We start from the raw sequence: 22,775 nt of genomic DNA on the forward strand, positions 1-22,775 counted from the left end.
CTGTCCTAATAAAAGTATCTAGAAAAGCAAACTGAAATGGAACCATTCTACTACTCGGCTCAATCCACCGTAGTACGCTACTCTCATCACCCCAATGGGAACCATCTACACCGCTGGCTAGCCAAATCTTCAAAGAAGCATCTTTCAGAGCGAATGAAAGTAAAATAAACTCACAAGATACCGGACTACTGCAGAGGAGAACAACAGTATAAGATGGGTGGGGACCTCTTTCGGACAATCAGAGCCTTACAAACGTGCCGCGAAAAGGGCCAACACTTTCCAAGAAGGCCTGATTCCGACATAAATACACAAAGAACCACAAACTTCTTACTCCAAGCGGGCGGGGTTCGTGTGCAAAGTATATGATTACTGTGAGAGTAGTTTCTAAATGTACCAAAGTATTATGTCTGTCTCTCTGCCCCCCGCCAACCTCTCTCTTTTGTACAAGCAGCCATGTTGTGGTCAGTCCGCTAGGGACCTGTTTCTAATGTATTGAATGTGTATGTCTATCCTGTGTTACCATTTTAATTAGCTAGTAAATAAATAATTAAACCAATTTGTGTAGTACTGAATCATAAGGCTCAGGTTTTTGCAGATGCATGAGGTTACGACTCTTCAGAATAATGATTTGATACGAGGTTATGATAAGTTGACTGTTTATGGATGTGATAGATAAAGATATTTTTTTGAGTTTTTAATTCAGGAGATGGTAACTCTTTAACCTCTACGGGGTGGGTGTCCCTAAACCGGGACGGTTGTTGCTAACGTGCGCTAATGTGACTAGAATGACGTTGTATACAACAGCCAACTTTCCGGGACATAAACGTGTCTTATATGGCCAGAAAGCTTAAATGATTGTTAATCTAAGTGCAGTGTCCAATTAACAGTAGCTATTACAGTCAAATACCATGCTATTGTTTGAGGAGAGTGCACAACAACAACAAAAACCAATCACGGCAACAGGTTTGATACATTCATCTCTGAAGGTAAATGATGTACTTACATTCAGTAATCTTGCTCTGATTTGTCATTCTGAGGGTCTCAGAGAAAATGTAGCATAGTTTTATTTGATACAATCAATGTTTATGTTCAAATGTAGGAACTGGGATCTACAGTTTGACCCCACTGCTGTCTCTGGCTCCACACCCACCCCGCTCGGGCCATCGAGATTTGTGAAAGTTAGCTTATACACTAATGATCCATTATGTATGACATTTCTGTAAACTTACATTTTTTATTACCATAGCATTTTTGTATGTTCTCAATAGTTATGTACTTAAATGTATAAATTGACCAATTCGGCACATTTGGGCAAACTCCTGGCAGACTTGATACAAAATATTGTGCAGTAATGTAATTATTCCCTGGATCAGTCTGAAACTTTGCACACACTGCTGCCATCTGTTGGCCAAAATCTAAATTACACCTATCTGAAAGTATGGCTTTTCTCTTGCATCTTGCAGTTCAAATGTTTTTTTGTTTGTATTATCTTTTTAACGGGTCTAATGTATTATTTTCTCCTACATTAATTTCACATTTCTACAAACTTCAAAGTGTTTCCTTTCAAATGGTATCAAGTATATGCATATCCTTGCTTTAGGTCCTGAGATTCAGGCAGTTAGATTTGGGTGTCATTTTAGGATAACATCTTTTTTAAACGGTACGATCCTTAAAGAACCGCTCTTGTGTTCCCCCAAATCCTAATGAGTTAATTGTTACATGATTCATTTAATCGGGTAATAATTAAACCTAGTTAGTTGATTAGATAAATAAATCACCAGATTAATGAAAGAAAGTAAAGTCACGACAATAGAGATCCTATTAAATAATTGTAATTCCCAAGTCTATGGTTTAATTCCAAATTTCAATTCATCAAACGTCATGGTTTTAGGACACTCCTTTTCCTTTGTGACTGCTGACTCGAGTAGCCCTCCCCTTATGCTCTGGCAGCCTGAGCCAACGATAAAAATTATTTGGTGAGGAGAGAAGCAAAAGGCATCTGCAGTCTTGGACGCTGTTGGCCTTATGGTTAAATCCAACCTTCAGACGATATTAAATAGCCACTGTTTTGTCAGAGAAAAAGAGAAAACCACATCCACAATGCCAGTTAACGAACTGCCCGGTAATAACCCCGAGAGTGAAAGGTAAGTTGAGATCGTGTTGTAATTGTCAGAAGAACTATGATTACTCATTGAGTCAGTAGCCACAGAGGCCTAGCTAACTGTAACGTTTACTTAGATAGCATAACTTGTTTACTGTTTTTACAGTTGATATTATGTAAGTCAGTGGAACAATATTGTGCTGAACAGCCTTTATCTCAAAGTTGGCTATATTTAGCTGTAATCGAAGTCTGTATAATTTGTTATTAAAGTTGGTTGGGGTTTATTTCGAACAAATTGTCATTTAGCAGTACGCTAACGTGTTAACGTTAGGTAGCTAGTTAGGTTACCAGCTAATGCTAACTAGCCAACTCGTTCTTTAACTAGCTACCTTTGGCTTTGTCAATGCACTGTTTAACGCTAATTGCTTCCTTTGCGATGCATTAATAAACCAACAAACGTTAGCCACGGCAACATGTTTTCACAATAATGTTGGGATAATTGGAGTGACACCTTATTTCGTCGAATGTTCTGGAAGACGTCTGTCGACGTTAGGAGCTAGAAACGTAGTGACAGTGCGTTTTAAGCAATAGTCACACAGCCAGTTAGCTAACGTTAGTTAGCTATTACTAGCCATTGCGGCAAATATGTAGCTTCAACACTTGTAGCTTCTCACCTGCAGGTATCAATATATATGTGCACTCACATATGTTTGGCCAATAAAAACCCTTGACGACTTGACTAGGTCGACAATATACTTTCGAGCTAGGTAACATGAGTGACAACTAGTTAACTTGCCTATTGGCGCAGTTCCCAGTCAGTACTTGTCTAAAAACTAAAGTACACGATGTGCAGTCTAAAAGTAGGTTATTTAGCTAAGGAACAGCAGTGTACCCGTCGTACACTATCAGAATTGACATCCCTTCTCATCTGTGTGAATTAAAATTAGTATAGACCAATAAAACCCTTGCCCTAATACAAGTAGGTTCACCATGGAGTATTTTCCATTGATTATTCTCAATAGTTGCAAATCGTCATGATTAGCCTCGACAGTCTGAGTTCTCACTAAGTACAGCTACTGTTGACTGGTGTAGTATGGTTATAATATTCTATCAGTATGGACACAGCACTATTTGCACGTTTTGGTCAAGTCTGTACCCAATGTGTGTGAAATGCTGTTATGGTTTGTTGTATGGGTGGGGCATTGAGCAGCTGTCTGTTACTAGAGGAAGAGGGCTCTTGAAACTTAGTCCCCAGCATCACCATTTAAGTGCTTTGAGTACAGGTTGCAAGGTGTCCATAACTGCCCCAAAATCATTCCCCTTTGTCCAAATATCTCATATATTTTTCTGCCAGGCAGTATTTTTCCACATCAGATTCATTCAACTGGTAAACGCTGTTATGCAAGTGGTGGGGACTCATCTCCCACCTGACTAAGCCAGCTGTCAAGTTAAGGTGCTTCATGAATGGTTTGTGTCTGGGGATTTTGAGGAATATTGTGAATGGCGTAGAATAGAAGTGCAGTTGAATCTGTGAGAACAATTTACAGGTGGAATGTGAACGGCCAGGGATTTTACATAAGGATGCTAGTTGGATATTATTTGCAATTATCTGGTCAGGTTGTTTCCAAAGCCTTTGGAATATCACTGTTACTCTGATTTTGAGCTCCAAGGTTGACAATGGTTCTTACTTTGCTTTCACATGTCTGCGCCACATATAACACTGGAGTGGCGTTTGCGTATGAGAGTCTGTGAACAGTAACACCACCGCTAATGGGTTATGGGTTTTGTTCCGGCTCGGAGAATAGACCTACTCTCAGCTCTGCTAGCGCAACCCCAACAGAAAAGCTTATTATGGACAAGATCACACTGTTGTGGCTTAGGCAAAATGGCTGATCAGTGCAGTCGGTAATCTGGCACATGTCTTAGTGATGTAAGAGGTTGGCCTTTTTTGTCACTAGTGCAGACTTGAATTAGGTTAAGAACTCCACCTTTTTTTGCCACCCTCATTTAGCCCGGGTAGCTGAAATTGTTCTCAGTATTTTTCCATTAATGTTGTTTCCCGAAATGATGCCGACAGCGGCACTCGTCTCTTCCCCCATAGGCTACTCCCACTGTGACAGTTCACTCTGCTTAATCAGTGATATATCAACAGGGAATCAGTCACCATGGCAGCCATCTCTGACAACCAAGCTGAGTGAAGGCAGTCATTTTGTTTATTGAATCATCACCAGGGACTGAAACTAACATTTTGGTCCACTAGCCACTGTGGGAGGTAGATTTGTTTTTACCAGCTGTAATTGTTTTTGCTATATTTACCCCCGAAAACCACATACGGATGAGCATGCTTTGAAATGTTTCTAAAACAATGCATGTATTAATAGTCAGAAGTGATGTGGTACAGTGCCTTCTGAAAGTATTCACACCCCTTGACTTTTTCCAAATGTTGTGTTCGACTGAATTTTGAATTGATTAAATAATGTTGTCACTGGCCTACACACACTACCCCATAATGTCAAAGTGGAATTATCTTTTTAGAAATGTATACTGAAGAAAAATATAAATGCAACATGTGAAGTGTTGGTCCCATGTTTCATGAGCTGAAATAAAATATCCCAGAAATGTTCCATAAGCACAGAAAGCTTATTTCTCTCAATTTGTGCACAAATTTGTTTACATCCCTGTTAGTGAGAATTTCTCTTTTGCAAAGATAATCTTCTATCCACCTGACTGTTGTGGCATATCAAGAAGCTGATTAAAACCTCTCTGGGGTATGTGGGACGCTAGCATCCCACTCGACAACAGCCAGTGAAATTGCAGTACGCCAAATTCAAAACAGAAATCTCATAATTAAAATTCCTCAAACATACAAGTATTATACACCATTTAAAGATAAACTTCTTGTTAATCCAGCCACAGTGTCTGATTTCAAAAAGGCTTTACGGCGAAAGCATACCATATGATTATGTTAGGTCAGCACCTAGTCACACAAAAACATACAGCCATTTTCCAGCCAAAGAGAGGAGTCACAGAAAGCAGAAATAGGGATAGAATTAATCACTAACATTTGATGATCTTCATCAGATGGCACTCATAGGACTTCATGTTACACAATACATGTATGTTTTGTTCGATGACGTTCATATTTATATCCAAAAATCTCAGTTTACATTGGCGCGTTATGTTCAGTAATGTTTTGCCTCTAAAAAACATTCGGTGATTTTGCAGAGAGCCACATCAATTTACAGAAATACTCATAAACTTTGATGAAAGATACAAGTGTTCTGCATAGGATTATAGATACACTGCTCCTTAATGCAACCGCTGTGTCAGATTTCAAGCAAGATTTACGGTGAAAGCACACCATGCGATAATCAGAGTACAGCGCTCAGCCACCAAAACAAGCCATACAGATACCCACCATGTTGTGGAGTCAACAAAAGTCAGAAATAGCATTATAAATATTCACTTACCTTTGATCTTCATCGGAATGCACTCCCAGGAATCCCAGTTCCACAATAAATGTTAGTTTTGTTTTCGATAAAGTCCATATTTATGTCCAAATACCTCCTTTTCTGTTCCCAATGCAAAAGGCGCATGCACTAAGTTTAGACAAAGTCAAAAAAGTTGCATTACAGTTTGATTCTATACATCGTTTGACATGTTTCTACAATCTTTAGGATGTTTTTATCATAAATCTTCAATAATATTCCAACCGGACAATTCCTTTGTCTTTAGAAATGAAAAGGAACTCAGCTCGCTCTCACGGCTGCGCGTGTGACTTAGCTCATTGCATTCTGCCAGACACCTGGTTCAAACAGCTGTAATTCTCTCCCCATTCACAGTAGAAGCATGAAACAATCTTCTAAAGACGGTTGCCATCTAGTGGAAGCCTTAGGAAGTGCAATATGACCCCACAGACACTGTATATTGGATTGGCAATCACTTGAAAAACTACAAACCTCAGATTTCCCACTTCCTGGTTGGATTTTTCTCATGTTTTTGCCTGCCATATGAGTTCTGTTATACTCACAGACATCATTCAAACAGTTTTAGAAACTTCAGAGTGTTTTCTATCCATATCTCTGCATATCCTAGCTTCTGGGCCTGAGTAGCAGGTAGTTTACTCTGGGCACGCTTTTCAACCGGACGTGAAAATACTGCCTCCTACCCCAAAGAAGTTAAACATCATGATCATTACACAGGTGCACCTTGTGCTGGAGACAAAAGGCCGCAGTTTTGTCACACAACACAATGCCACAGATGTCAAGTTTTGAGGGAGCGTGCAATTACCATGCTGAGTGCAGGAATGTCCACCAGAGCTGTTGCCAGATAATTGAATGTTCATTTCTCTACCATAAGCCGCCTTCAATGTCATTTTAGATAATTTGGCAGTACGTCCAATCGTCCTCACAACCGCAGACCACGTGCAACCAGGCCAGCCCAGGACCGCCACATCCGTCTTCTTCACCTACAGGATCTTCTTGGACCAGACACACGGACAGCTGATGAAACTGTGGGTTTGCACAACTGAAGAATTTCTATACAGACTGTCAGAAACGGTCTCGGGGAAGCTCATCTGCGTGCTCGTCGTCCTCACCAGGTTGTTGACTTCACTGCAGTTCTGCGTCGTAAACCGACTTGAGGGAAAATGCTCACCTTCGATGGCCATTGGCACACTGGAGAAGTGTGCTTTTCACCGGTGGATCCTGGTTTCAACTGTACCGGGCAGATGGTGTCATGTGGGCTAGTGGTTTGCTGATGTCAAATTGTGAAAAGAGTGCCCCATGGTGGCGATGGTGTTTTGGTATGGGCTGGCATAACCACGGACAATGAATACAATTGCAATTTATTGATGGTAATTTGAATGAAGAGATGCCATGACGAGATCCTGAGCCCCATTGTCTTGCCATTCATCCGCCATCAACTCATGTTTCTGCATAATGCATGTCGCAAGGATCTGTAAACAATTCCTGGAAGCTGAAAATGTCCCGGTTATTCCATAGCCTGCATACTCACCAGACGTGTCACCCATTGAGCATGTTTGGGATGCTTTGGATCGACGTGTACGACAGCGTGTTCCATTACCCGCCAATATTCAGCAACTTCACACCGCCATTGAGGAGTGGGACAACATTCCACAATCAACAGCCTGTTCAACTCTGAAGGAGATGTCACGCTGCATGACTCAAATGGTAGTCACACAAGCCGCTGACTGGTTTTCTGATCCACACCCTTATCTTTTTTTTTAAGGTGTCTGTGACAAACAGATGCATATCTGTATTCCCAGTCATGTGAAAGCCATAGATTAGGGCCTAATGAATCTACTTGTATTGACTGATTTCCTTTATATGAACTTAGTGAAATCTTTGAAATTGTTGCGTTTTTGTTCAGTGTAAAATGAAAATCTGTAATGTCTTGAGTGTATAAGTAAGTAACTCCTTTTATGTTAAGCCTAAATAAGTTCAGGAGTAATGTGCTTAACCACCCAGAGTTGATTGACACACCGGTTGATTTCGTGTTTGACCCTCATTGCCATTTTATGAATGTGTTATTCAATGCGTTTCTATGGGCTTTAGTAATAAAGGCCAAAATCAATATTTTATCAATTTAAAAATATATTTCTGATACCGAAAGGGGCCCTAAAATCAAATACCTAAATGATCCATTGTATGACCATTTTTAAAACAATTCCATATGTCAGCTTAGCAACCCCCTTCCCCCAAAGACATTAAATATCCCTTTGAGCATGGTAAAGTTATTAATTACACCCAGTCACTACTAAGATACTGGTGTCCTTCCTAACTCAGTTGCCGGAGAGAAAGGAAACCGTTCTGGGATTTCACCATGAGCCCAATAGTGACTTTAGAACACTGAGTTTAATGGCTGTGATAGAACTGAGGATCAACAACATTGTACTTACTCCACAATACTAAGCTAAATGACAGCTGGGGGGGCCTGTACAGAAAAAGAATATTCCATAACATTGATCCGGTTTGCAATAAGGCACTAAACTGCATCAAATTTGGTAAAGAATTTAACTTTGTCCTGAATTTGGCTGCATCATGTTATGGGTATGCTTGTCCTCGGCAAAGACTAGGGATTTTTTTTGGGGGGGGGGGATAAAAATAAACTGAATAGAGCACAGGGAAAACCAGGTTGTCTGCTTTCCAACACACTGGGAGACATTCATCTTTCAGCAGGACAATAACCTAAAATACAAGGCCAAATATACACTGGAGTTGCTTACTAAGATGATATTTGAATGTTCCTGAGTGGCCTCGTTACAGCTTTGACTTAAATCATATTGAAAATCTATGGCAATGGTTGTCTAACAATGATCAACAACCTACTTGACAGAGCTTGAAGAATTTTATAAAGAATGTACAACAATGCTGTTTTCACTTTGCTTCTTAATATAAAGTCACAAGGGAAAGGGGGATACCTAGTCAGTTGTACAACTGAATGCATTCAACTGAAATGTCTCACGCATTTAACCCAACTAAACTCTGCAAAAAAAGAAACGTCCTGTCACTGTCAACTGCGTTTATTTTCAGCAAACTTAACATGTAAATATTTGTATGAACATAAGATTCAACAACTGAGACCTACACTGAACAAGTTCCACAGACATGCGACTAACTGAAATTGAATGTGCCCCTGAACAAAGGGGTGGGGGGCGGGGGGGCTCAAAAGTAACAGTCAGTATATGGTGTGGCCACCAGCTGCATTAAGTACTGCAGTTCATCTCCTCCTCATGGACTGCACCAGATTCTCGTGGATTGCCAGTTCTTAATGTGAGATGTTACCCCACTCTTCCACCAAGGTACATGCAAGAACCTGGACATTTCTGGGGGGAATGGCCCTAGCCCTCACCCTCCGATCCAACAGGTCCCAGACGTGCTCAATGGGATTGAGATCCGGGCTCTTCGCTGGCCATGGCAGAACACTAACGTTCCTGTCTTGCAGGAAATCACTCACATAACGAGCAGTATGGCTGGTGGCATTGTCATGCTGGAGGGTCATGTCAGGATGAGCCTGCAGGAAGTGTACCACATGAGGGAGGAGGATGTCTTCTCTGTAACGCGCAGTGTTGACATTTCCTGCAATGACAACAAGCTCAGTCCGATGATGCTGTGACACACCGCCCCCAGACCATGACAGACCCTCCACCTCCAAATCGATCCTGCTCCAAAGTACAGGCCTCGGTGTAACGCACATTCCTTCGACGATAAACGCGAATCCGACCATCACACCTGGTGAGACTAAACCGCAGCTCGTCAGTGAAGCGCCAATAGATGATGGTGTTGCCGGTGATGTCTGGTGAGGACCTGCCTTACAACAGGCCTACAAGCCCTCAGTCCAGCCTCTTTCAGCCTTTTGCGGACAGTCTGAGCACTGATGGAGGGATTGTGTGTTCCTGGTGTAACTTGGGCAGTTGTTGTTGCCATCCTGTACCTGTCCCACAGGTATGATGTTGGGATGTACTGATCCTGTGCAGATGTTACACGTGGTCTGCCACTGTGAGGACGATCAGTCTGTCCTGTCTTCCTGTAGCGCTGTCTTAGGCATCTCACAGTACGGACATTGCAATTTATTGCCCTGGCCACATCTGCAGTCCTTATGCCTCCTTGCAGTATGGTAAGGCACGTTCACACAGATGTGCAGGGACCCTGGGCATCTTTCTTTTGGTGTTTTTTAGAGTCAGTAGAAAGGCGTCTTTAGTGTCCTACGTTTTCATAACTGTGACCTTAATTGCCTACAGTCCAAGCTGTTAGTGTCTTAACGACTGTTCCACAGGTGCATGTTCATTTAATTGTTTATGGTTAATTGAACAAGCATGGGAAACAGTGTTTAAACCCTTTACAATGAAAATATGTGAAGTTATTTGGATTTTTATGAATTATCTTTGAAAGACCGGGTCCTGAAAAAGGGACCTTTCTTTTTTTGCTGACTTTAGAAAGGTGTGGGGGCTGCCTTATTTGACATCCACGTCATTGGTGCCCGGGAACAGTGGGTAGTTAACGGGGGCAGAACAACATATTTTTACCTTGTCATCTCAGGGATTTGATCCAGCAACCTTTTGGTTACTGACCCAACGCTCCACTAGCATTATATAATTACACTATTAGTTTGTGTTTCTTACATCTGCAAACGGCTAGTTTCTTAGAGTTGAGCCTAAGTTGTTAGCTGCTAATGCTAGTCGATAGCTAGCCGGCTGAATAGCTAGCAAATAAATGTACTGAGTCAGAGCAAACGTAACTAGCTATACAGCCTGATAATACCAGTGATGGTGTAGACCTAAATCAGCATGTGCAACCGTATCTTCTAAATCAAAGAGGAATATGCGAAGCATGAGTATGTTAGCTGCTTCATGTAGCTAACAGAACATTCAATGTAGCCAAAGATTATAGATTCACCTAGTCAACACTTTGGTTCTTACCCTGTCACAATAACTCCTCCCTGGTATTTTCATTCGTTGTCATGTCAAACTCTGTATTCGAAGTGCCCGCTATTATATTCTAACTATAGAATTAAAATAATCATTCTATTTCCATGATTCAAATCGGAATTGCAACATTTGGTTAAGAATAAGGCCTAGATTGTTTGCCCAAGTCATGCAGCCCTACGTGGCAGTGTGGAAATGATTTCAAATGAGCACAAGAAATGGATAAATGCAAAAAACTATATGGTTTTATACGGTTCAATTCAATCAAAATGGAGAAAGACCCATTGAAATCACTTAGAATGTGTTGCCACCCTAGGTTCACGCAGAACTTTCATTATTGAAATAACGCCATACTGTCCAATTTCTTTTAAACACAGTGATATTATATTTCGGCCATATCGCCAGCCCTAGACTTGGGTGTGAATACGATATTTCTTTATTTCATTGTCAATAAATTTGGAAACATTTATAAAAACATGTTTTCACTTCGTCATTATGGGGTATTGTGTAGATGGGTGAGAATTAATTGAATCCATTTTGAATTCAGGCTGTCACAACAAAGTGCGGAATAAGTCAGAATATATTCATACCCCTTGAAGATACTATACATTGCTCAATGTAAAAGTTGTATGACTCCTTTAGTAATAATGGCTCTGTTCTTCTTCTGTGTTCTCCAACACCTCCAGTCAGAGGCGGTGTTCCCGCTGTTGCAGTAACCCCTGTCCGGGGCCTCTGTGGTGTTCCTGATGCCCCTCGCCCACCCCTGAAGATCCCAGGTGGGCGAGGAAATGACCAGCGGGATCGCAATCTTTCAGCTAAGCTATTCTACTCTGTGAGTCCACTCTCCTTCACATCCTCTGGCATTAGGATACCTACCTGTGTCAAACCTCTCTTCGTACCTGCTCATTTCTAAAAAAAGAAATCTTGCAGGATGCTCGGTTGCTGGTTCTTGAGGAGCCTCCACCCATCAACGGCAGAGTGCGTTTCCTGCTCTTTGAGCCCCGTCGCTCAGTGGGCAAGCACTGTGTCTGGAGGGGGGCGCTGAAAGGGAGGAACATCTACATCGAGATCCCCCCTGGAGCTCTGCCTGAGGGCAGCAAAGACAGGTCAGTGATCCAATGCAACCTCTTGTGTCCTCTGGTTTCCTACATTGCCCTTTTCAGCTCATTTATCACCTGATTTACTTAAAGGAAAATCCACCCAAAACAACTCATTCCTTTTAGTTAATTAACACTAATATGTGAGAACAATATTTTGTGAACAATGGTTTCATTTTGGCGGTATAATAAGGTTGGTAGCAACGTGGTAAATTATTGTGGGAATCTGTTGCAGCTCAAGTCGACTACAAAATCCACAATGCAATGCTCTATTTATGGGCTGGCTAGGTAGCTAGCTAGAAAATGTAGCTACACACAATAATCCCAAAGATAATATCAGCATGTAAAGTAGCTAGTTAGTGCCGTTTGTTTAGGCAATTTTACAGCTATCAATTTAGGAGTCAACAATCCCACCATGTTCAACCTGCAAATCGATGTGCCTCAGTGGAGTCCAACATTCACAAGTACATATACTTTTGAGGAGATGGGGTAACGTTGCCCATGCTACGTCAATGGGCCTTGTGGTGCATTCTGGGCGATTCTGGGACAAAGAGCGCTCCTTCAAGGAGTGAATGGGAGTCTTGGCCACAATCTAAAAAAACAACAACATTGGCACAAATTTTGTCAACAAGAAGTACAACATTACAAATCTTTTCAGAGATGTAAGATAACTATCTGTAACGTCGTATAGCTTTGGAATCGAGACATTTTGCAGGAAATAGGCACGTTTCTTGACATATACCCTCACTTTGAGAAGGGATTGTGTGGCGATTAGCTTAGCAACTTTGTGATGCAGCGTGACAACGTGAACGCGATTGGTAACCGCACCATACAATGCACCCTTGACTAAAGAGGCAGACATATAGGAACATTTGCTAGACCCTCTGTTAAATTAGTTTTCTCAAGGTAGGAATATCGCAAAAAAATATGATCAATGGCTCATTCGAGAGAAGGCATCCTCTCGAGTTATGACATCGGCCAGTATTGAAATCTGTCATGTATGATAGACGTTTTCGCAATCTAAAAGTCGTTTCCTATTAACTTTCAGTGTAATGAGAGCGACTTTATCGCAGTACTACATCATACCGGACGGATTTCTGCCAGCTTGAACGCCAATAACTCAGATACACATGAAATGACCCCAGGAATCTATAGAACATCTATGAGATGCACAAAAACAATATAACGTTCAAAACGGGTGACCCTTTAACAAAAGGCACATCTCGATAAGTGGTCCAGGTATCCTCATGAAATAGTGGGCATTTACTCTTTTCTCTATTGTTCCTCAAGCAAGCATGGAGGCCAATGACATCACCAATCCCCATTAGTCCAACTTGAATGTCCTACTCTTTCTGCAGTTGTCTAAAACCTTATTTTGTTCAAAATGTATTTTTTTTACCCTTTAGTGTGTTTTACTGTATTTATTTATACTTGGAATATTGCTTTACAACAGGAAACCTTTTTTTTTTATCGCTGGATGATGTCTTTTTAAATACTGTTTTTGTTGTCTTTAAACCAGTTTTAAATGGTTGTTTCATGCTAGAGGGACTCTTTCTATTGCACTGCCTTAATAGCTCATGATTTGCTTCCCTTCTCCAGTTTCGCTCTCCTGCTGGAGTTTGCGGAAGAGAAGCTGCAAGTTGACCATGTCTTCATCTGCTTCCATAAGAACCGAGATGACAGAGGTAAGTGTGTGTCCAGTCAACCCTTCTTTTTATACTTTCTTTTTTGTTATTAGTCTTCTCACACTACCTTTCTCTCGCTCCAGCATCTCTGCTGCGTACCTTCAGCTTCCTGGGCTTTGAGATTGTGAGACCAGGTCATCCCCTCGTCCCTACCCGTCCTGATGCTTTCTTCATGGCTTACAGCATCGAACGAGACTCCTCTGACGACGAATAACTGATCACACACAAGTTTGCTTTTTATGTACCCTTCCCCATCCCACTCTATCACTTAGGGAAAATGCATATTATCAAAACTCAGTAAGGTTGAGGTTTCCTGTGAAATTGTTTTTGTTTATTACCTTTGATGTGCTGTATTACAATGACATTTGCACTAGTGTGTAATGTTAAACCAGGAATGTACACATCTGGAAAATGTTTCCTCACCACTGTAGTAACTTCCATGTGTAGTGCTGATTTTCCCCCTCCCCCATCCACCACAATGATAATCTCTAGGATGTAATATATATGGTAATTTCCATGCTGCATACTCATGTAACTAGTTTTTTTCTGGCTATTTCAAGTTGATTTTCATGTTTAGTTTTAAAAAAAAAGTGTGCATGAATTTTTTTGTTTTAGTTTTGATTCACTTGACTGAAATCTGCATGTAACAAGTGCGCGAATAAAAGTGCTCACCTTAACAAGTGGATTTTGATTTCTAGTTATGTTGATTGGATACAGTGCAGTGAAATATATAAAGAATTGTACAAGAAGTACAATTTTGGGATATGTAGACCAGAGGATTATACCAGTTGTAAAAGCATCATCTTTTAAAATTGATAGACAGTCTGTCAGTGTTGAATTTCACCTAGTGCACTGTAAGTTGATATTTTAAAATCATTACTGTGTGCTAATGGGGCTCCTTGGATCCATGAAAGGTTAAGTGCATATACACTGAGTATAGAAAACATTAAACACTTTTCAGTTTTTTTTTATTTAACCTTTAAGTAGGCAAGTCAGTTAAGAACAAATTCTTATTTACAATGACGGCCTACACTTTCCATGACGTAGACTGACCAGGTGAAAGCTTTGACCCCTTATTTATGTCAATTGTTAAATTCACTTCAATCAGTGTAGATGAAGGGGTGGGGACGGGTTAAAGAAGGATTTGTGTCAAGGACTGCAACGCTGCAGTGTTTTTCATGTTCAGTCTTCTGTGTGTCAAGAATGGTCCACCACCCAAAGGACAGCCAACTTGACAACTATGGGAAGCATTGGAGTCAACATGGGCCAGCATCCCTGTGGAATGCTTTTGACACATTGTAGAGTCCATGCCCTGACAAATTGAGGCTGTTCTGAGGTCAAAAGGTGGTGCAACTGAATATTAGGAAGGTGTACATTTGATTAGCTTTAATTTGGGCTTTTTGATATGGTTAATATCCTTGGAAAACCCTTTAATGGAAAAAAAAAAAAAGCTAACCTTTTATGTGTTCTAGATACATGAAGGTTTAGTCATCCACATTTTACATTAGAGGATCAGTGAAGCAGTGAACTTTAACATATTTGAAATATGAGTATTGCTGTGAATAATGACAACTTCCAGTCCACTGTGGTCTAGTCTTAGTCGTGCGTTGGTCCTCATCACAGTCCCGGAGTCAACGAAGGAGAGGTACTGCAGACACGGTAAGCATTCCCAATCCAGACTGCGCTGGTCCTGAATCAGCCCTATCTCTACCAGCTTCAGCAACAGAAGGGCCTGCTTGACTGACAGTCAGTTGTGCAGAGTGAAAGGTCCAGTGGGATTTAGCCTGAAGAGCTTAGTACGTGGACCCCAGAGCAGAGCCTGCAGGATCCAAACTACGTCTGCTATTTGTAGCCCATTACACCTATCCTGAAGCCAAGAGACAAGCTCGAGAAGCCATGGTAGATATGGGGAGTTCTAGGTGGCATCATCTGAACTCTGTGTCTGCTGAGAGGTAGCATTGTCAGGGTGGTAAAGGCAGTACTCTAGCAATGCTCAGAACTGAGACTATGGATGGAGCAGCATGAACAGGCTGAGAGTAAGCTTATGGATCAACACCACATGAGAGGCTCCCCAATTTTTCCATAGGGTCTGAATCACTCCCTTTGTCTTTGCTTTTTCATACTCTAAGAACTCTTCACTTCTTCCACTTTCTCCTGCTTTATATGCCACATTGCCCACTTTCTCCTGCTTTATATGCCACTGTGCCCACTTTCTCCAGCCCTTATATGCCACAGTGCCCGGCGTTGATTGTACTTTTTTTAATAATTTGCCTTTCCTGCTGTTTCCTCTCCCTGTTTTCACCCCTTGGCCGTACCAGTAAGAAGCGCTGTGCCCTCACGCAGGTGGCTGCGTTGCTGCACAGGTGTTGCAACCCCAAGGCCAACTGTAGCAGCAGAATACTCACTTGCCTCTCATAGACTAGTAGTTCAAAGCTCTGCAGGACCCTTACCTCTTGTATAAAGTCTTCCAAAGTAGCCTCTGGTTGGTATATCTCTCCAGGGTTGGGGAGTCCGTTACACTTAAGGGATTACAAAAAACGGTAACTGTGATTGGTTACGTTACCAGCAAAAATATTGTAATTAGATTAGAAACTTGTGAAAAACTAGATGATTACTTCAAGGATTACGTTTAAATTCAGAAATTATTTTTGAGAAAAATATGACACTTCTCTGTTTTCTCACTGACATTCAAATCAGCATTTAAAAAAGGCGCAAATTGAATTTTGTTCCACCTGAGCGTGTCTGACCACAAATCAGAGACCTCTACAGTATGATGACACACCAAATGTGTTTGATGGATCGCGGGAAAAGAGCAGGAATAGGCTTTGGTAGGCTACAGTCCAAGCTATGTCTTCCAATGGTGCGAATGCTGTTGGCATCCAAAGATGATCTAACTTGAATAAACGCTTGGAGGTAAGGATGAGAGTAGTGGTGTAGTCTACGGCGATACGGATATCAATTATTATTGATATCTACAAAGCGCATTGATGTGAATCACACTGCTGCGATCTTATTTAGCTAATTGCGATTTACGTATTGTGGTTGTTGTGAATTCAAGAAGTTTACGCTGCCTATCAATCATTGTTTTTGAAACCAGTGGACTGCCATTGACAAATGCGTTCTTGCATAGTGCAGATCCCAGCCTATGGAATAAAAGTGTGGCTTTATTGCTCAATCTAATTCATGCTGATAATTATTTTTATCCATAGGTCTAATGGACACATGCTCAAACTAGCACACTTTTGATAAACTTAAATGGGCAATCTGTGGTTGCTACATCCATTTTTGGACTTAGAAATGATATATATTAATGTACAAATATAATTTAAGCATATTATTATATGTAGTAGAAAGCAATGAGTTAGAAGAAGCCTACACATCCAACCCATAATGTAAAATTGAACATCTATATATGGCCAGCTATGTAAACTTTAACATTGATTTATCCTGCAATAGATGTCCTTCAACTGGTAACATACATTGTTGTCGTCTTCTAATGCCTTTTAAGGGGAAAGTAATCTAAAAGTAACTGAATGTAATCAGCATAGGTGGGCCCAAGTCATTGTTTTACAAGTCACATGTAAATCTTAAGTCTTAGCACCCAAGTCAAGACCGACAAGTATCAAGTCAAGAATCAAGTCCTAAACTTTGAGTTTTGAGTCCTAAACAAGTCATAATGTGCACTTCACCAAATGTAGTACCATTTCATATTTTTAACAAGAGTAATACTTAGTATATTACATTTATGCAAATCATGAATGCTTTTAAAAATATCTATATTTATTACTTTCCAAATAAATGTTATATTTTAATGGAAATACATGGGTAGCCATGAGAAAGACCCCCCCAATAGTGATCAACTATCAAGGATTGCTATTGGGCACAATAGAGCAATGTAGGCTTGTACACAATTGCCCAACCTTAACACACACACACACACACACACACACACACACACACACTCTGTATGTGGTTACAGTAGGCTAACGCATGTCAATGGTTTTAGGAACAGCAGTAACATCAGGCAGGATTTAGGCTACCAACTGCCTGGCCAGCTGTAGCTCAATATTGGGTGCAATGATAACGTTCCCACACTGACTGACTGTGTGGAGGCTCATTGATTTAACGTTACGTTATTTACGTTAGCCTACACCCCATTATTTCTATTTCTACTTTACACTTTCTTCCACTACAAATCTACCATTCCAGTGTTTTACTTGCTATATTGTATTTACTTTGCCACCATGGCCTTTTTTGCCTTTACCTCCCTTATCTCACCTCATTTGCTCACATTGTATATAGACTTATTTTTCTACTGTATTATTGACTGTATGTTTGTTTTACTCCATGTGTAACTCTGTGTTGTTGTATGTGTCGAACTGCTTTGCTTTATCTTGGCCAGGTCGCAATTGTAAATGAGAACTTGTTCTCAACTTGCCTACCTGGTTAAATAAAGGTTAAATAAAATAAAATAAATGCTACACTAGCAAAGTTATAAATTATATAGCTGTCGGCTATATTAGTCACGACTTACCGTTCTTTGTGCAGCTTCAAATGTCAAACAAAGTTGGAAATTGCTACGCCTCTATCTGTAATTTTCTTCCCGCATGTTTTGCAAATTGCAATCCGTTTTTTGTAGATACAGTGTTGTCTTTATATCCGAAAATAATAATTTTGGGTATCATCTTTCCAAGGGCTCCATCTGAATTCACCCGCCGACGTTCCACTGCACTATCACGTACAACTTTTTCTCAGCTGGCACAATTTGTTTGGCTGCTGTCCGATTCAAACTGTAATCCGTTAAATGAAGAGTTGATGCGGTGCACCCTTTTTTTAATAGCATCATTTTTAATATTTGGGTTTGGGGAGGGTTTCAAGTCAGGTCGAATCAAAAGGCTCAAGTCCAAGTTAAGTCACGAGTCATTGGTGTTAAAGTCGAGTTGCAAGTCATCATATTGTGACTCGAGTCTGACTCGAGTCCACACCTCTGGTACTAATCAGATAACGTTACTGAGTTTAGGTAATCCAAAAGTTATGTAACAATTTTGGACAGGTAACTAAGGGGAATACCTAGTCAGTTGTCCAAGCGAATGTATCTTCTACATTTAACCCAACCTCTCTGAATTAGAGAGGTGCAGGTGACTTCATTAATCAACATCCACAGCACCCAGGGGAACAGTGGGTTTACTGCCTTTCTCAGGGGCAGAACAACAGATTTTTACCTTGTCAGCTCAGGGATTTGATCCAGCAACCATTTGGTTACTGGCCCAACACTAACCACTAGGCTAGTGTTGGGCCAGTACGGATTACATTTAGAAAGTAACCTACCCAACCCTGAGTCTCTCTCAAAAGTCACTGTGTGTCCCGTGTGCAATAGTGAAACAACTGTAGGCCGGGACAACGCTGTCCTCAGATTTTTGTCTGCCTCAATTTGGTGATTCTGTCACAATGATCAGACTGTGAGGAGTCTGAAGTGATTTTGGTTTTGGTTCCAGGTTCTTTCTCCAGTGCTGGTCATGATGGGAAAGATACAATGACCTACTGGATGTTGACATGGGGCGACACTGAGGTAGGATGAGACGAGGGGGAAACTTCACTGTTTACCTGGGAATGAAACCAGAGAGAAAATATGAACATCCGAAAACCTTTCCTTTTGTAAACAAGTCGCATCAAAGTTGGTTGGCTTCTCTCAAAACAGCCTTTTCTAACCCATGGATGTTTGCTGTTGTTTTTGCAGTCTGTTGGGTTGCTCAACACCTGTTGGCAGTTCAGAGAAAGTGTATGTCACTGGGGTTTGAACATGTGAGTTAGGGGTTACCAAACTTGGCATAAGGGTGCAGATCATGACTGTGGCTTGAGGTAGAGCATAGAAATGCCACTTTTTTGTAATTATCTCCTATTTTTGATTGTGGCTGTTTGCTGTGTTTGCATTTTGCTTGATTTTTGCACTGTGCACATGACAAGTATGAATACTGTGTAGGCTATATATTATGAGTATAACCTATATATTATGAGTATAGCATCTTCCCTGGAAACGTTGGGGTATTCGGGCTGTAGGACAGTGAACCTGCTATCTGCATGGGCTGGTAGTTTTCACAGAACAGGAAATCTTTGAGCCGAAATGCACCAACTTATTCACTGGACTCTCTCATCAGGAGAACCCCAGCCTCCAGGTGCTGTGCCATATTTCTCAGGAACAGTAGGTGGCGATGCTGAATGCCTAGAGAAATATTCCCCTGATTGTAGAACTTCTGAAGAAATCGTGAAGCTGTTTGTCAGGTGTATCGAAGTTCAGTTGAGATAGGGGCTGCAAGTGGCGAGGGCTCTTCTGGACTGGTCTTTCTTCATCTCTCTCTACATGGGCCTGAGTGTCTGTGATGGGGACCGGCATGTAGAGAGTGTTGTCATAGTTTTGGTAACGGCAGGGTAGCAGGCACTGGGGAGATAGGACACAGATAGACCCCTGGTAGGGATAGAGTGCGAGCCAGCCTCTTCTTGGGCACTGGTGGTGGGGTGGTGCTCTTTGAGAAAAATCTCTCACAGTAAGAGGGTACTGAGAGTTAGCGGTAAGTATAGAACAAGTCATCGTCAGAACAGAAACTTTCCAGAGAAATCATTGCCTAGTTTCACACTTTGACTCTCTATGATTATTGAAAACGTCTTCAGAATAAGGAAGAGAAAATACAGAAGAAGACTACTTAAGCAATACGGCCCAGGAGATGTGGTATATGGCCATTATAGTGCCTGAATACAACCATTAGCTATGGTATATTGGCCATATAGCACAAACTCTCGAGGTGCCTTATTGCTATAATGAACTGGTTACCAATGTAATCAGTAATTAGAACAGGACAAATACAGTTTAAGTCGGAAGTTTACATACACTTAGGTTGGAGTAATTAAAACTTGTTTTTCAACCACTCCACACATTTCTTGTTAACTAACTACAGATTTGGCAAGTCGGTTAGGACATCTACTTTGTGCATGACACAAGTAATTTTTCCAGCAATTGTTTACAGACAGATTATTTCACTTATAATTCACTGTATCATAATTCTAGTGGGTCAGAAGTTTACATACACTAAGTTGACTATGCCTTTAAACATCTTGGAAAATTCCCGAAAATGATGTCATGGCTTTAGAAGCTTCTGATAGGCTAATTGACATAATTTGAGTCAATTAGAGGTGTACCTGTGGATGTATTTCAAGGCCTACCTTCAAACTCAGTGCCTCTTTGTTTGACATCATGGGAAAATCTAAAGAAATCAGCCAAGACCTCAGAAAAAAAATTGTAGACCTCCACAAGTCTGGTTCATCCTTGGGAGCAATTTCCAAATGACTGAAGGTACCACGTTCATCTGTACAAACAATAGTACGTGAGTATAAACACCATGGGACCACGCAACCGTCATACCGCTCAGGAAGGAGACGCGTTCTGTCTTCTAGAGATGAACGTACTTTGGTGCGAAAAGTGCAAATCAATCCCAGAACAACAGCAAAGGACCTTGTGAAGATGCTGGTGGAACAGGTACAAAAGTATCTATATCCACAGTAAAACGAGTCCTATATCGACATAACCTGAAAGGCCGCTCAGCAAGGAAGAAGCCACTGCCAGCCACTGCTTTCTGGAGAAATGTCCTCTGGTTTGATGAAACAAAAATAGAACTGTTTGGCCATAATGGCCATTGTTATGTTTGGAGGAAAAAGGGGGAGACTTGCAAGCAGAAGAACACCATCCCAACCGTGAAGCACGGGGTTGGCAGCATCATGTTGTGGGGGTGCTTTGCTGCAGGAGGGACTGGTGCACTTCACAAAATAGATCGCATCATGAGCAGGAAAATTATTGAAGCAACATCTCAAGACATCAGTCAGGAAGTTAAAGCTTGGTCGCAAATGGGTCTTCCAAATGGACAATGACCCCAAGCATACTTCCAAAGTTGTGGCAAAATGGCTTAAGGACAACAAAGCCAAGGTATTTGAGTGGCCATCACAAAAGCCCTGACCACGATCCTATAGAAAATTTGTGGGCAGAACTGAAAATGCATGTGCAAGCAAGGAGGCCTACAAACCTGACTCATTTACTGTCAGGTGGAATGGGCCAAAGTTCACCCAACTTATTGTGGGAAGCTTGTGGAAGGCTACCCGAAATGTTTGACCAAAGTTAAACAATTTAAAGTCAATGCTACCAAATACTAATTGACTGTATGTAAACTTCTGACCCACTGGGAATGTGATGAAAGAAATAAAAGCTGAAATAAATCATTGTCTCTACTATTATTCTGACATTTCACATTCTTAAAATAAAGTGGTGATCCTAACTGACCTAAAACAGGTAATTTGTACTAGGATTAAATGTCAGGAATTGTGAAAAACTGACTTTAAATGTGTTTGGCTAAATTGTATGTAAACTTCAGACTTCAACTGTTTTGTCATACCTGCGGTATACGGTCTGTTGTAAACTGGGTGGTTCCAGCCCTGAATGCTGATTGGTTGACAGCAGTGGTATATCAGGCCGTATACCATGGGTATGACAAAACATTTCTTTTTACTGCTCTAATTACGCTGGTTACCAGTTAATAATAGCAATAAGGCACCTCGGGGATTTGTGATATATTGTCACGCCCTAACCTTAGAGATCCTTTTAATTCTCTATTTTGGTTAGGTCAGGGTGTGACTAGGGTGGGTACTCTAGTTTTGTATTTCTATGTTGGCCTGATATGGTTCCCAATCAGAGGCAGCTGTATCTCGTTGTCTCTGATTGGGGATCATATTTAGGCAGCCTCTTCCCACCTATTTTTTGTGGGATCTTATTTTTGAGTCAGTGCATGTAGCACCTCTGTCGTCATGGTTTGTTGGTTGTAAAGTTTCACAAAAATAAAATGTGGAACTCAGAGCACGCTGCGCCTTGGTCCTTCTCTACACTCAATTGTGACAGAAGATCCCACCACCAATGGACCAAGCAGCATGCCCAGGAGGAGCAGGGATCCTGGGCCTGGGAGGAAAGCCAGGAGTGGAGGACATCCGGGATTTGGGAGGAAATGATGGCAGGAGACAAAAGCCTGCCATGGAAACAGGCGGAAGCAGCAAAGGAGGAACGATGACGACGCCAGGGTGCGCGGCCAGGACGCAAGCCCAAAAGACAGCCCACATTTTCTTTGGGGGGGGCACACGGAGTGGTCGGCGGAGCCGGTCGGGGAGTCGAGTGAGGAACTCGACGAATGATTCCGGAGAGAGGTGTTGGCGTTGAGAGCGCTGCAGAGCGGGCATGCTGAGGAGCATGACACCAGTCCGGTGTCATATGCACCAGTTTCACGCATCTGGCCTCCAGTGTGCCTCCCCAGTCCCGTACGTCCTGTGTCTCCGCCACGCACTCGCCCTGAGGTGTGTCTCACTGTTCCGGTACAATGTGTGCCGGTTCTACGCACCATGTCTCCAGTGCGCCTCCA

At 41.5% G+C, this 22,775-nt stretch overlaps 1 protein-coding gene across 1 annotated transcript; it reads left to right on the plus strand.

The window, feature by feature from the left end:
• Positions 1-1,984: 1,984 nt before the first annotated feature.
• Positions 1,985-13,706, plus strand: oaz1a (ornithine decarboxylase antizyme 1a). Its single transcript, NM_001142707.1, is given in 5 exon segments — positions 1,985-2,144; positions 11,234-11,379; positions 11,478-11,653; positions 13,244-13,329; positions 13,413-13,706. Coding segments are annotated over 5 exon segments (657 nt in total). The 5' UTR covers positions 1,985-2,025; the 3' UTR covers positions 13,544-13,706.
• The last annotated feature ends 9,069 nt before the right edge of the window (positions 13,707-22,775 follow it).

The sequence above is a fragment of the Salmo salar genome, chromosome ssa23 (genome assembly GCF_905237065.1).
Source record: "Salmo salar chromosome ssa23, Ssal_v3.1, whole genome shotgun sequence".
NCBI lineage: Eukaryota > Metazoa > Chordata > Actinopteri > Salmoniformes > Salmonidae > Salmo > Salmo salar.